Source organism: Myxine glutinosa, chromosome 13 (genome assembly GCF_964187855.1).
Source record: "Myxine glutinosa chromosome 13, kmMyxGlut1.1, whole genome shotgun sequence".
Classification (NCBI taxonomy): domain Eukaryota; kingdom Metazoa; phylum Chordata; class Myxini; order Myxiniformes; family Myxinidae; genus Myxine; species Myxine glutinosa.
In genome coordinates, this window is record NC_136273.1 from 104,350,965 (window position 1) to 104,367,399 (window position 16,435).

General features: G+C 42.4%; 1 protein-coding gene across 15 annotated transcripts in view; it reads right to left on the reverse strand.

The window, feature by feature from the left end:
• VPS52 (VPS52 subunit of GARP complex) overlaps positions 1-16,435 on the reverse strand; it is a 66,138-nt gene that overhangs the window by 14,868 nt on the left and 34,835 nt on the right. For 8 of the 15 annotated variants that reach the window (XR_013621285.1, XR_013621287.1, XR_013621288.1 and 5 more), the window contains exons 7-16: positions 15,016-15,166; positions 12,864-12,964; positions 11,592-11,724; positions 11,428-11,485; positions 10,644-10,774; positions 10,332-10,487; positions 10,069-10,187; positions 9,763-9,886; positions 9,121-9,216; positions 453-658 (exon numbers count right to left, since the gene is read on the reverse strand). Coding sequence is in view for 12 of the 15 variants with exons in the window: in XM_078767864.1 (XP_078623990.1) it covers positions 453-658; positions 9,121-9,216; positions 9,763-9,886; positions 10,069-10,187; positions 10,332-10,487; positions 10,644-10,774; positions 11,428-11,485; positions 11,592-11,724; positions 12,864-12,964; positions 15,016-15,166 (1,275 nt within the window). In the remaining 3 variants the exon portion in view is untranslated. The remainder of the gene's footprint in view (positions 1-452; positions 659-9,120; positions 9,217-9,762; positions 9,887-10,068; positions 10,188-10,331; positions 10,488-10,643; positions 10,775-11,427; positions 11,486-11,591; positions 11,725-12,863; positions 12,965-15,015; positions 15,167-16,435) is intronic. The other 7 variants (XM_078767869.1, XM_078767871.1, XM_078767868.1 and 4 more) reach the window with 1 other exon arrangement.

Below are 16,435 nucleotides of genomic sequence, written 5' to 3' on the forward strand. Positions count from 1 at the left end.
ATGGGGGTCGTTTGGGGTTTTCCGGGGGTCATGAAGGGGTCATAAATAACACATCAATTTGTTAAGCCCATTTTTAGGAACCTAACAAAGGTACATACCACACACAGTATTTTGTTCGCGTATGCGCGTACGTCACGACCCCCAGGTTAAGAACCGCTGTTCCAAGGCACTATAAAAATTCAATATGTACGATGTGATTGTCGTACGTACTTTTAAAAAAGAGGCAAAGTTTAAGAATGGCTGTATTGTAACAAACAATAAAACTTACGAAGTTGTGATATACCAACGTATACATGGCACGAGTAATAGTAAGCAAGAACCCGACACATCAATATTCTAAAGACGAAATGAAAAACTAAATTTAACTATACTTACAGCGCCATGTATTACTTTATGAACCTACAAACCGCCAATGCAGTGAAATACTTTTACGAAAAAAAACAAAAACTTACCCGCAATAGTGTATGGTTTCTTTTCTTTGGCTATCTTCTCCGCCACCAGGTAGCTGGCTTTGGTCAGTCCCTTCGACGGAAAAACAGCCGAACTCATTACTGACTTGCTGTTGTTCATCTCGCGTTCTTTCCGGAGAAAAAACTCCCGCGACTTGTTGACATGATCTCCATGTTTCTTCTCGAGGTGCCGTTTCAGCTTTTGGGGCCTGAGGGACTCGTTGGCCAACACGTCAAGGCATATCACACACTGTGGTCGATGAACATTGTGCTTATCGATATTCGAGGTGAACCCATAGTTCAGGAACACAGGCTGATACTTTCTAGCCATGGCGAGTACCTTACACTCACAGCTCAATCTTTCGAATGAAAAGCAATGGATATTCGCGTTTCTGAAACTAAACGTATGATCTGACTGACCGGATGCACGCGCGGTACATCGCGGTAGAAGAGTCAACACTATAAAGTTTGTGTCGGTGTTCGTTTGATCTCTGTTCTGTTCAGTCGGGAGAAGTAAATCGTCGATAAAGTTTTTTTCCCGCGATTTCTGAAACGATCTTGCGACCCATTGAAAATCCTTTTGGGTCGCGACCCATAGGTTGCAGAACGTCATTGCAAAGGATAGCACACTGAGCAGTAAAAAATAATTTAAAATTCTTTATTAATCACCTGTCGTTTCGAGAACAAACTAGTTCTCTTCCTCAAGGCGTTGAGTGTGGTGTTAACCGTTATGTTTCGTTGGGGATGGTTCACGTCATGGATTAGTCCAAGTCCTTGCCAATCACAGGGCTTCCCTGCTTTCAAATGACTGTGCCGTTTTTGACGTTGTAATTGATTGCGTAGTGTTTTGTATGTGGGATGTAAGTCGATGTGTCGGTTGATGGAGTTTTTAATCAGAGTACCAGGCCTCGATAATCTCACGGTTCACTCTCAAATATCCTGTGCCAAGGATCGTGGTCTGATTCCATGAGAATGTGTGTTGGTGTGTGTGTATGTGTGTCGCAGCCAATGACGACATGTCTTGTCGTCTTACAGCACGTTGGTGTTCAGTTAGCCTTGTGGTTAAGCGTTTGGACGTTTGGCCCACATAATTGGCTTCACAAACTTCACATTGTATGTTGTAGATGACATTCTTTCTGTCAAATTTGTTCACCTGCTCTTTTGGTTTTGACAGCTTTGCTCGTAAGGATGTTTGTGGTTTGTGGGTGAGGTTGATGTTGCACACATGTAGAATGCGGCTTGTGGTTTCGGAAGCATGTTGTATGTATGGAAGTGACACCATGTGTGGAGGTGTGGTTGGATTGTTGTTGTTGTAGTTGGATTTGTGGCGACAATATTTGATAAATGCATTTGGGTCGTGGTTTTCTTGCAGTAGTTGAGTGACGTGCAGCATTTCCCTCTGGCGTTGTTCATGGTGACTGCAGTGTGTTTTTGCACGATCTACTAAGCTGCGAACACAATTTATTTTGTTGCAGGTGGGATGGCCACTACGGTAATCCAATACTTTGTCTGTGTTAGTAGGTTTACGGTACACCTGCGTGTGTAGCTTGCCATTTCCGTCCCTGGAAATATGTACATCCAGGAAGAGAGACCCAGCTTGTTCTACTTCACATGTGAATTGTATTGCTGGCCATGTTGAATTTAACTTTGTGTGAAAACGGTCAACATCCGCCGTCTTTATGATCACGGATGTATCATCGGAGATACCGCAGCCACAACCTCTGAGAAGGCTCACCATGCAGTGTTAGATCTTCAAAGCGTTGCATCACCAATTCGGTGATGAGCCCTGAGATGGGTGAGCCCATCGGGATTCCTTCATGTTGATGATATGTGGTGCTGTCGAATACAATGTACGTTGATTTGAGGCAGAGTTGAATGAGCGTCATGAGATTACCAGAGCTGAGGTGGCTGTTGCTCGCTAGTTCTTGGTCATTGGTGATGTATTCTTCTAAGGTCTGCGTTGCTAATTCGATGGGTATGGATGCATATAATGAAACCACGTCAAATGAAATCATTATTTAATCACTCTCGATGCCGACATTTCTGATTCGGTCGATAAAATCTTCAGCATTCTTTACATTGTGTGCTGAATGTGTTGTTAAGTGTTTGAATCAGTGGAAAAGCCACTCAGCCAGATTGACCTAACCCTAATCCTAACCCTAATCAACGCACTCCTGAAGGAACCCCGACGGGCTCACCCATCTCATCGTCGAATTGGTGATGCAATGCTTTGAAGATCTAACACTACATGCGATCCTTCTCCGTGGTTGTGGTTGCGGTACTTTGACGACACATTCGTGATCATAAAGAAGGCGGATGTTGACCGTTTTCACACAAAGTTAAATTCAACATGGCCAGCAATACAATTCACATGTGAAGTAGAACAAGCTGGATCTCTGCCATTCCTGGATGTACATCTTTCCAAGGACGGAAATGGCAAGCTACACACGCAGATGTACCATAAACCTACTAACACAGAGAAATAGACCGGGAGCCCAGGGGGGGTCAGCCTAGCTGCAAAGTTAACCAATTTTCATGTATATAGCAATGGTCCATGTGCATGTCCATATAAGGAAATGGACGTCTGCCGGGCACATTATGGTGGGTGTGGTCAAAAAGGCCATTAGAAAGGGACCCCAAAATTGAGCTAGACCAGCTCGTGAGTTAACCCGGTGAAACTTACTGGAAAATGTTCGGCATAGTCCCAGATATCATGAATGACCAATGCCAGACATTTTCAGTGGTGGGTTATGCCTGCCAGACACCCCCGAATGACTCCACCCCCAAAATTGAGCTAGATCAGCTCATAAGTTAACCCGGTGAAACCTACTGGAAAATGTTCGGCATAGTCCCAGATATCATGAATGGCCACTGCCAGACATTTTCAGTGGTGGGTTGTGCCCGCCAGACACCCCCGAATGCCTCCACCCCCAAAATTGAGCTCGATCAGCTAGTAAGTTAACCCGGTGAAACCTACATGAAATAGTTCGGCATAGTCCCAGATATCATGAATGGCCACTGCCAGACATTTTCAATGGTGGGGTGCGCCCGCCAGACTTACATAAACGGTACTCCAAAATTGAGCTAGATCAGCTCGTGGGTTAACCGGGTGAAACTTACTGGAAAATGTTCGGCATAGTCCCAGATATCATGAATGACCACTGCCAGACAGTTTCAGTGGTGGGTTATGCCCGCCAGACACCCCCGAATGCCACCACCCCAAAATTAAGCTAGACGGCTAGATTGAGCTGAGAAAAGGCCCAATTTATCTCTTGATTCTGTGGCTTTGTAATTTACTCACAATTATTATCAATATAGCATGTATTTGACCAAGCCTGAACCTGGACAACAAGGTGCCAGGCGTGTTACTTTACATGTATTACTTTTTGTGACACTTTTACTGGTATATGTGTGGGAAATAGTCAGTTTAAAATAGGAATCGAGTAGTCAAGTTCTCTTTTCACTGCAACCCAACTCATTTTATTAATGATCAGTCATCAACACATCCAAGAAGATATTAGAAGCAATACGAGAGGTAAGTTTTGTTACTTAAATTTCTCCCCATAGATATCATGCTGCCACCTATTATCTCATTAATCAAGCTTTAAAACTTAAAGATTTAAGAGAAGTCTCTCCTTTGTAACTACACTCAAAATCAGTGTGTTTATGATGATGCAAAGCGGTACATGTAAATCTACATCCCTTTGAATCCATCAGGAACGTGTATGTTACCAGAATAGCGCTGAGGCCTAATCACAAAATGCATAGAATTCACCTAACACTCACCCTCCTGCTGATGCTGTCCATCCATCATATGGAGGGCCACTTGTCCATTAATTAGGCCTACCTTATCCACTGATATAGACATGTCAATGAACCTTATGCAGCCAAGGTTACTCACACTATATACTACAAGTGGAGCCGATATGCTTAGCTGTACGGTCATTAACTTTAAAGCTAAACAATGTGAATTTATGCTCTTTTCTTGATTGAGGGAACAACAACAACAACAACATGCATTTTAAAGGCCATTTTCCCTACTAGAGCGGGGGTTAGCCTTGCGGTCCCCATGATGATCTTCTCCATTTTGCCCTATTTTCTGCATCTCTCCTTGTTAACCCCCTTGCCCGCATTTCTTCTTCCACCATCTTTAGCCAGGTCTTTCTCGGTCTTCCCCGTCCTCTACTTCCTTCTACATTCATTTCCATCACTCTTCTCAACCAGTCACTTTCATCCTTCCTCAACACATGACCAAACCATCTCAACCTGTTCCTCTTCACAGCATCAATCACAGGCTCTATTCCCATCATCTTTTGCAATTCATCATTTGTCTTCCTCTCTCTCAACGATACTCCGCACATCCGTCGAACCATTCGCATTTCCACCCTTTCCAACCTTCGTTGCTGCTCTACGTTCATTACCCATGTCTCGCTCCCATAAATTATAACACTTCTCACACATGCAGCATACACCTTTCCCTTCAGCTTCAACGACACTCCCCTCATCATCAGCACGCCACTCAGTTCCCGAAACTTCTTCCATGCACATCTCACTCTAGCAAACGTTGCCGAGTCTGATCCACCTTCTCCATTCAGCATGTCTCCGAGGTAGCAAAATGTTTTCACACCTTCCAGCTTCACGCCGTCTCCAAGATCCAACTCAACATTTCCTCCATCTGCAGCTCCCTCTGTGCACACATTACATTTGAATGTAGCTGCCACACTGGTTAATGACCCTCTCAAACCACTACATTTTTGATGAACCCACTCAGCGCACATTGCACATTGAATGGAGTTCACTCCGACACCCTTCCTACACACAGCACAGGGCCACTTCCCAGTTCTTTCCACCTCACCACATGCTTTACCACTTGCCATCACCTTCGTTTTTCCGATATTCACCTTCAGACCTTTTGTCTCCATACATTCCTTCCACTTGTTCATCTTTTCCTTCAGTCCATCCATACTTTCCGCAATCAACACCAGATCATCTGCGTACAACAACTCCCACGGTAAACCCTCCTTTACGTTCCGAGCCAGCACCTCCATCACAGCTACAAATAGTAGTGGACTTAGTACCGACCCCTGATGCACTTCCACCTTCACCTCAAACTCACCACTGTTCCCGTCCTTCGTCCTTACAGCTGTGCGCGCTCTTTTGTACATTGCCATCACTACTCTGATCAACCATTCCTCCACTCCTAACTTCCTCAATGCCCATGTCAATACTTTGCGTGGAACCCTATCGAATGCTTTCTCCAGATCAACAAACCCAAGAAACAACTTCTTCCTCTTCTCCATGTACTTCTCCTGCAACTGCCTCACAATGAAAAGTGCGTTTTTTGAGGGACTGATTGAGGAAAATGAAGGCATATATTTTTCGTGTCTGACTGGACCATTATGATCATTCTTGTACATGTGACTGAACCATTTCCCTCAAGGTAAGCTAATGCCCATACTACGAAAAATGTCAATTTTGATTCCTCTCAATTAATATTTAATATTACTGCAGTCATTTCTTTTTATAATGGGTGTTAGCAAAAGTGTGGCTCTGGGGATTTTTTAATACAATGCATTATTCTCACACAACAGATTTTGGTAAGCAGTGATCACGAATCTACTGTCAGCTATCACCCTTCTTGTCTTAAGCATTACACAGTAGTGAAGCACCTGACAGAACCCCTGCCACCTGATGATGAACCTACTGCCAAAAAGGCTTCTATCCAAACAAGACGCTACAGTGTCCTTCCCAAGTCGGATCAGCAGGGCCTGTTGAAAGGGACTTGTATTTTCTGTGGCAAAATCCGTAAGAAGAAAAATGGAAAAAGAGGAGCCCAGACTGAAGATAGCGACAGTTGCCGGTTGTGAGTCACTTTGCCATCGGGTAAAGTCTTCGAAAAACGAACGTATCAAGAGTCTCATTCGGAGTGGCGTGGACCTGATCACAAAGGAAGCAGAATACCACAAATCATGCCGTGTCCAGTTCCTGAGGAAGACTGATGATCAAGATAGGCCCAATGAAGGGAGCTCATCTCAGTCCTACCACAAGAGAGCATTTGCATCTCTGCTTTCATATATCCAGAATGAGGTGCTAGGAAAGCAACGATCTGTGTTAGTTAGTGATTTACTTGCATGTACAAAGAGGAGTACACCAGTGTCTGAGGAGATGGGGCAGACCTCCAGGCCTACACAGCTCAAAATCTTACCAGGAAGGTAAAAGACCCTTTCAAAGAAAAAAAAAAATCACAATAAAACTGGCAGACCCTCGGAAAGGCAACTTCATCTATACTTCTGCTCTTCCAGAAGAGGATGCCAAGGCTCGCCTTTATGAGGATTCTAAACGGTATGAACAGGATAACAAGTTAAGATGGGCCGCTCTCCATCTTAGATCTCTGATGATGCAGCTCCCGAAGACCAAGACCCCAAATCCTGCAACAGTCCAAAATTCGAAGGAATGCACCGCCAGAGATACCAGCACAGCTGGACCTGTTCTTCAGACGTCTCCTTGGTGGCATGACACTAACTTTCAGTGGTGCACACAAGTTAGTCGACCGAAAGGTAACTGCAATGGCATCGGATGCCATTTACAGCGGCACTCATGGTACCGTAAAACCACATGGTACCGATGTCAGCATCAACCTCATGGTACCACAGCTCATCGTTGTTGCCAAAGATTAAATACATCAGGTTCTATCTTTTTTTTTTTTTTTTTTCCTCTACAATCAACGAGTAGAAGTGTTTTGTTTTCATGTTTAAAACATTGATAGCATTTTCAGTTGACATTTCTATAAATTGTTCCCCTGACTAATCCATACCTGTTTCAGCAGTATGCAATTTATCCAACCATGATATCGGAAACGCTTTCTTTAATATTACGAACTTAAAGGGAAATAATAGTTTCGGCAACGTATTACATTAAACAGATAACGTCAGCGTCTTTACAATAGCCACGACAAATGACGTGTTATACCTTACAAATCCCTGCTTTTCCCATGACTTGAAATAAAACATCTGATTTTCAAAAGTTATGTTGCTGTTATTCCACAGTATTTTATTCTCAATTTTATTATCATCAGGTTAACACTCGAGCTGATCTAGCTCAATTTTGGGGTGGTGGCATTGGGGCTGTCTGGCGGGCACACCCCACCACTGAAACTTGTCTGGCAGTGGTCATTCATGATTTCTGGGACTATGCCGAACATTTTCCAGTAGGTTTCACCAGGTTAACTCACGAGCTGATCTTGCTCAATTTTGGAGTACCGGTTATGTAAGTCTGGCGGGCACACCCCACCATTGAAAATGTCTGGCAGTGGCCATTCATGATATCTGGGACTATGCCGAACGATTTCATGTAGGTTTCACCGGGTTAACTTACGAGCTGATTTAGCTCAATTTTGGGGGTGGAGGCATTCGGGGGTGTCTGGCAGGCACAACCCACCACTGAAAATGTCTGGCAGTGGCCATTCATGATATCTGGGACTATGCCGAACATTTTCCAGTAGGTTTCACCAGGTTAACTTACGAGCTGATCTAGCTCAATTTTGGGGGTGGAGTCATTCGGGGGTGTTTGGCAGGCATAACCCACCACTGAAAATGTCTGGCAGTGGCCATTCATGATATCTGGGACTATGCCGAACATTTTCCAGTAGGTTTCACCAGGTTAACTCACAGAGCTGATCTAGCTCAATTTTGGGGTCCCTTTCTAATGGCCCTTTTGACCACACCCACCATAATGTGCCTGGCAGACATCCATTTCCTTATATGGACATGGACCATTGCTATATACATGAAAATTGGTTAACTTTACAGCTAGGCTGACCCCCCTGGGCTCCCGGTATAAAAGTATTGGATTACCGTAGCGGCCATCCCACCTGCAACAAAAGAAGTTGTGTTCGCAGCTTAGTAGATCATGCAAAAACACACTGCAGTCACCATGAACAACGCCGGAGGGAAATGCTGCACGTCACAACCACTGCGAGAAAACCACTACCCAAATGCATTTATCAAATGTTGTCGCCGGAAATCCAACTACAACAACAACAACAACAACCCAACCACACCTCCACACACGGTGTCACTTCCATACATACAACATGCTTCCAAAACCACAAGCCAAATTCCACATGAGTGCAACATCAACATCACCCACATATCCATAGTTATATCTGTGCAGTGTTTGTCTTGTCTCGTCACTGAATACTCCCTCAAACATTTGCGAAATTGTACCAAACTTCCGGTATGCACCTACAACAATTTATTTTAAACTCTGTTTTTTTTTTTAATTAAATGCTTCTTCAGTGATTATTTTCCAACAATTGTCAACAAGTCATGAAGCTGTTCAAGAGGAAAGTTCAATCTGAAGTCAATTTATACAAGTCCGAGTCAAGTCGCAAGTCACAAAACTTTGCGACTCGAGTCGCCAACTCGACGTAGCACTGAGGTATCATGCCAGAATCATGAAACTTCACACAAAGTAGCGGAAGGAAATAACTAATGTACGGAATGCAATTTGTTTCATTCTAATACATCTACCTGTTTTGGAGAAAGAGAATAGGAGGCATTACTTTTCAACATGCCCTCGTATATCGGGATGGGATATTAGAAAAGAAAGCAGTGTCAATGGCAAGAAATATAAAACTTGAAAAAAAGGCAATGAGAGCAACGATCAATACCTGTAACTGTCCTAGGAGGTTGTGTACTCGGTCCTTAGGGAAAGTCTGGTTGATGCTTACAATTGCAGAGGAGAACTCCGCATACCTCCTTGTAATCTGTACAAAAATACCTCGTAAATACAAAATGTTACTGCAGTCACCACAGCAAACCGGTGGGAATATGCAATGCATTGTAATAGATGACCAATGAGGTGCAGCAGCCCCCTAAAAAAAAAAAAAACACTTCAAAATTCACGAAGAAGCTTCAACAGTGGATCCTATTTCAAAACACATCTGTTCCTACTCAAAGTAATGCCAATTGTTACTCTTGGGCCTACATCGTGTAGGAATGGTTTACAGAACAGAATTTGAACCTCAACCATCTTCCTGTGTGATAGGGCATTCATAATGATTCTGCCATTCAGGCAAAGGCATAGGCCAATTCAGACCATCCAGGTTCTCACTATGAAGACCCTTTTTGTTTTGGTCCAGACGACAGTGGATCACAATAAATTCTTGTTCATCACAAATGTAACATATGTGCCATTACAAAAGATATTGATGATCTGCCACGACTAAACTCGACATTGCCACCTCTTCGTTGCACTCGCGACTGTGTGCACGACAAGCGAGAGCATCCATTTTGACGTTCTCTTAACGTACGTAGTGTGGGTGCGTGTCGATGGAGCCCAGTTTTTGTGGCTCTGTGGTATGGATGCTCTCTATGTTTAGCTGCAGTATGTATGCAAATCGTGGCCAGAGGAGCTGCAGCAAATGATCCCAGTACCTGCAACGAGAAATGCGGAGGAACATTGAGGTGCTGGACACAATGACATGCAAACAGAAATCAAGAGGAAAATCGGAAAAAGTACCGTTTGTGAGGATAACGTCAAGCATAGAAAGTTGTAAATGCAAAAGCTCCCAGATCGTTGTTGAATGATAGCAGCGCCAGCTTGCTGGCCTATGTACCTGTCGAGTGCCGGTACACTGCGACGAGTCATTATGGTCTGGAAGCGCAGAATGATGTGGATGCAAAGGAAGATGGCAATGCTATCGTAACAGGCAGCCACGTACGCCTCCATATGCTTCTGCAAAGAAAGCGAAACACAGACAGACTTAAAACAGTCAACGATGCAGTGCATGGCCATGCCGAAAGGTCTGCTTGTTTATTTGAGCATCTTGTAAAAGGAAGGAAGGGTAGAATAATGAAGATGGGAAGAGGAGAACCTCACAAGAAACATGTTAAGAGATCTGCCCAGCACCGAGTTGAAAAGATCAAAGGCAGGGTTCCCAGAGACCATGAAGAAATCGCACAGGAAGAGGAACTCCCGGCAGCAGTTATCCAACAGGGCGTAGTGCTGGCTCCGGAAAAGGCTCTCGAACGAGTGCTGAACAGTGAAAACACAGTACTGAACTACAAACGATGGCAATCCATAGCTTGAATTCATCGCAATACAAGCAATGGCCACGTTTAACACAACAGGAACACACAATTATATAATGTGCTACATATGAGGTTTTGAAGAGGAAGCCCTGGCACCCACCTTTATGTCATTCTTTTGGGCGGCATGAGGCACGATGATCGGCCCTTCAAGATCAGCAGAGATGACTGCACCGCGGTTCCCCACAGTGAAAATTGTGTCCCGGTTCTTGAGTGATGGCATCGAGAAGAAGCGTACGGCAATGAAGGCCAACTCTCACTGGCAGCAAATTGTGAATCTCCATTTTTATTACATTCGCCCTCCTCCAGGGTGGGGCTTGCATTGTTTTTCCTACTTTCTCCTATGATAGCAGCATCAACTCAGAAGGTTCTTTCTTTCCTTCTCTTTCCAACAATTTTAATCGAACACTATTACTTCAATTCTGAGCCAATTTTCTTCACCTTTAACATGGCGGTACAACCTTGGTCAAGTAGCACTCGGACCCAAAACAAGCATGGAGATACCATGATCCATTCCACCCAGACCACAAATTTCAAATGGAGGTATAACCTTGGTCAAGTAGCACTCACACCCGAAACAAGCATGGAGGCACCATGATCCAATCCACCCAGACGGCAAATTTCACATGGAGGTACTATGGTCCAATACCCCCAAACCTTTTAAATTTCTTTTTATGTAGGCCCCCCCCGTTCTGATTTTAAGGGATCAAAGGTGAAACTCTGAAAACACACGTTTTGCCTTGCTATTCATTCCCTTGTATTTGAGTGACCAGATCGGAAATTTGGGAAAAAACCTGGTTTCAAACAACCCTAACAACAACAACAACAACAAAATAATTAATTTTAAAAATTGCTTGTTTGACATGAAAAACACAATCAAAGGATATCTTTTTTAGCCGTATCTTCCACTCCCATCAAATCATCCTTGTTTGCAACATCTTCAAACTGCAATAAACAAAGCGGCAGAATATGTTCACACCTTTTCTTTGTAAAATTCAAGGTGCTCACAAACACTCACACCAGCAGGTACCAGCTCAAGAACCACAACTACCTGAAGTTTCATGAGGCGGCTGGTGTAGGACTTAAAGTAGCTACAATAAATCTTGCTCATCGTCTCCACGTACTCGTCTCGAACCTCCTTGGCCACTTGTCTCTCGTTTGTCAATAGGAACTCGAAAAAAAACCTTCACATGTGACGGAAGTGTAAACACACAAAAATGTATCTTGTTTGCGAGAGGAGTTTTGGAAACCTATCAGGGTACTTCAAATCTCGAATTACTGGCAATAAACACGATCACTCGGTCATTTGAATCCCTGCTCACCTTCAAACGAATAGAAGTTTATGTCAATAACAAATTCATTTTAATTTAGGGCAATATGCACTGGGCATGCATGGCACGCATGAATGAATAAACAAACAAACAAGTACAGATTCAAAGTACACCGCCCCCATGCCAAATAAATAAATATCCTCCAGCCTACGGCACCCGGCAATACTGCCGTGCAGCTCATAGAAATTGTATTGGGAGGGAGAGGTGCACAATAATTGATTGATAAATTGCAGAATTAAAATCAATAAATAATAATCATAAAATATTTTCTTAATCAATTGGCTAATATCCACCAGTGCTTCATTCGAAGCTATAACTTTTAGAAAATTAATTAAATAAGGCATTAATAAATAAAAAAAATTGAACAATTAATTGATTAATCAATAAATAATGAATCGATTAATCAATAAATCAAAAATACCCTTTATAGCCAAATCACTTGGTCATTGTCATGTCCAAATATCAGCTTCCTAGCTCAAAAGGTACCCGGGATATTGTCCAGATGAGAAAGAAAATAAATAAATGATTAATAATGAAAATAAAGAAATAATAATCATAAAAAAAATTTTTTTAAACAATTGGCTTATAGAATACATAAACCTCATCCGAATCTAACTTTTAAAAAATTAACTAATTAAATAATTGATCGAATAATTAAATAATTAATGAATTAATTGAGTCAGCAAGAAATCAAAAATAGCCTTTACAGCTAAATCACTTGGTCACTGTCGTGTCCAAATTTCAGCTTCCTAGCTGAAAAGATGGCTGAGATATCGCCCGGACAAACAAACAAGAAAACAAGAAAACAAATAAACAACCGGAGTGAAAACTCCATTTCAGCGCGCGTCATTGTTGGGCCCCCTTCGTTGCCCGGCAATGACGTCATGCAGTGCCTGGAGATGGCATAGGCATGGAGCGGTGTACAACAAACAGCAACATGGAAACTTGTGAAAAACTGAATAGAATAAGGAAGAGTACCCCTGGTATCCAACCTGAACTTGAGCAAGGTATTTTGTGCAACCTGGTAGTTTGTCATTGGCTTCCGAAAAGAGTAGATCTTTTGTAGCACAAACTCTCGAATCTTTGATATCGCCTGTTCGGAATAAAGGAAGTGGTGAGCAAGACTGGCGACTTTGTTCACAAAACGGTGAAGGGTACATGGTGATCGGGATAAAAATTTCCCTATTTCAGAGATCAACAGGTGTGATTGATCAATTTCGTACAGTTAAAAATGCTCAATCTCATTTCCTAATATTTGTATTCAGCAATATTGCAAATTGATATAAATGCACTCATTTGTCACATGTATTTCACTAATAATTATTACATCAATGACGGTGCAACAAATTCTACAACGCATTGTTTCCCTGATACAAATGGGAGAGGGGAGGCAAGGGGGGCATGAGGCCGATGTGTGACTTTAGGGAGACAGCTAAAATTTAAAGATCTAGAGGAAAAGCTTTGGTGAAACCATTGGGTCTTTCATTGCGAAGCACATACAAACATCAATATACATTCAACAATGTTCAAGATATTTGTACAAACTCATGGATCCTTCCATAAGCATCTTTATAATGAATAAAACACACTCACAGGCCTACAGGTCTCAACAAGGCATGCTATTGTCAATCAACAATAGAAAGTGGTTCTTCTTTTGTATGTAATACATGGCCGTGCATAATCACATAGATTTATGATTTTGTGATTTTTGTGAAAAATTGATTAAATTGTGATGTTTTGTCATTGATCGACAAATATTTTCACATAATGTCAAAGTGGATTTTTTTTTAGAAATCCTTACAAAACAATCAAAACTGAAGTACAGAAATATCTAATTTACATAAGTATTCAACCTTTCATATTTCAAAAAAATTCCATTGACATTAGAGGATATTATGTGTAGATCAGTGACAAAAAAAAATCACAATTTAATCAATTTTTCACAAAAATCACAAATCACAAATTTTAAATTCAGGCTGTTGTTGTTATTATTATTCATACGATAGCCGCTTTTGGCGGCTATTGACAATAGAGGGCACGTGTATGCAATCTATCTGTAAGCTATAATCTTGGGGGGCACTAGTCCGCACCAGATGTGGAATTCCCAGTAAGCTGGTACTCATTTCGCCGACCTCAGAAGTACGACAGGCAGAGTCAACCCTACCTGGTGTTAACTCGACGGTCGACCGGGATTTGAACTCAGGACCCGAGAATCCTAAGCCAGCACCCTAACAGTTAATTAAGCCAACACCAGGTGGTCAGCCATCTTAGAATGCAGCCTGTAACACAACAAAGTGTGAAAAAGTCAAGCGGCGTGAATATTTTCTGAAGCCACTGTTTGTTCAGGGCAATGGGAAATGAAATGGGGCTGCCATTTTGAGCTTAGCTCTTCATCAGAGCAAAATAGGGAAATATTGGTTGGGGTAAGGTTTATACAATGTTGGGCATGGGTCAAAGATCAAAAGGACCAGATTAGAGATCACGGGTCAGATAGACCAAAAGGAGTCACGCCATTGATAAGATATTACAACAACAGAAGAAACTGACACAAGGCTTTTTTTTTTTTTTTTTTTTGGATACTGAATCGAGGCTCATGAAAGAGCTAACATTTACTTCACAAACAAATCAACCAGACAAACAAAATATATAAAAAGAGGGAGCGGAAAACAAGATGGGGAGAGAAGGGGAAGCACACAAACACAACATTTGAGAGCAGGGAGAAGTGTGGAAGGGAGAGGGCTTGGGGGGAGGAGGCGTGGGAAGGGGGGGGGGGGGGGGGGGTGGAGGGAGAAGTATAAAACACAAGGACACCAAGGACTTCCAGGACAGAAGTTGGTATTTCAAAAAAGTGGAATTGGGGTGAAATTAGCGGGGGTAGAAAAGATCAAGGTTTTGGATGGGGGAAGATAAGAGATGGTGGTGAACAGCAGTTTTAAAGACCTGGAGGGAGGAGTGGGATTGAAGAGAGTGAGGGAGTTTGTTCCAGAGGCGGGAGAAGAGAGGAATGAAGGAGTGAAGGTGAGCAGAGAGTCTTGATTTTGGCAGTTTGACCATAAGAGGGTTGCAGGCAGATCTTGTGCGACCTGTAGGAATAACTTCAAACTTCAAACAGATTAGTATTCTGTTGTTGAGATGTTGTCAAACCTTGAGCTTCAGCTTCAGTAGGACATCTTGAACATCACGGCAGGCAAGCGTGTCGCGGAACGCCTGCTCCTTGGCAAAATTTATCTTGTTATTGAGCTCCTGAAGCTGTTCCATAAACGTTTGCGCCGTCACTGGTACATCCAAAATGACACTGATGTAAAAAGAATGAGACAAACCAGGAAAGAGAGCAAATTAAACAAAAAAACTGGAACGGCATTCTTCGCCATCGCGACGTCGACCGATATGCCTCTGCCCACATCATCACATCATTATACATACTTCTATCAAGTTTGATTAAAATCCCTTCAGCTGTTCTCAACTACCACATTTTAATAACAATCGTTTTTTTACCTTTCTTTGATTTCTGCAGTAATTGTTACCTGATATGACCACTGACCTTTGATGCCAACATCTAATCAGTTCATCTTTGCATCATAATATATACTTATACCAGCTTTGGTCAAAATCCCATCACTGATTCACAAGTTGCATCGTAACAGAATTTTTACTTAACGGTACTTCTGACCTTTCACCTCTTGACTCCATAATGCAATCTATTTATCTTTACATCATTATACAAACTTGTACCAAGTTGGACTTTGTTCCCTTCAGCCATTATTAAGTTATCAAGGTAACAAAAACCTATTACAGAAACTGACCTTTGATCTCTTGATGCAGAAACTGAATCGGTTCATCTTTGCATCATAATATATACCTATACCAAGTTTGGTCAAAATCCCATCACTGGTTCACAAGTTGGCCCAGTACCATATTAATCTTTACCTAACGGGACATCAGATATTTGACCTTTGACCTTAAAAACGAATCAGTTCATCTTTACATCATCATACATACCCATACCAAGTTTAACTTAGATCCCTTCAGCCGTTCTCAAATTATAAACCTATCACAGACTTTGACCTCTTGACCCCAAAATCTAAGCAGTTCATCTTTGCATCATAATATTGTTACATGTGTGGGGGTAGATAATGAAATACCTTAGTCGAGGTAGAATTGTATAGAGTAGTGTGCTCCGAATGCCGTGAAGAAAAAACCTTCATGTATTTAAGTCAGGGCCAGATGTTCGTGTAAGCTTATATGTCTCCATGCGAGGGGTGGAGCTATGCTAATTAGCTAGGGCATATGGATAAATTCCCAGTGTGTAATTGCCCTTGTGATTTTTCTCTTCGTTCTTATAAAGCACACTCGGCTAGCCATGTGACCGGCCCATAATTAAAATAACATAATCGTGGACGGTACCCAGACACTACGACACCACCCAGCTGAAACTTCTCGATGGGCGCCAAGTGTGGCCGTGAGGCTACTCCCCGATGGACGATTGGTTGGGACGATTTGACTGCGCTCGGTGATTGGAGCGCGGGTGACGGCAGAGAGAACGTTCGAGACAGTCGGAGCAAAA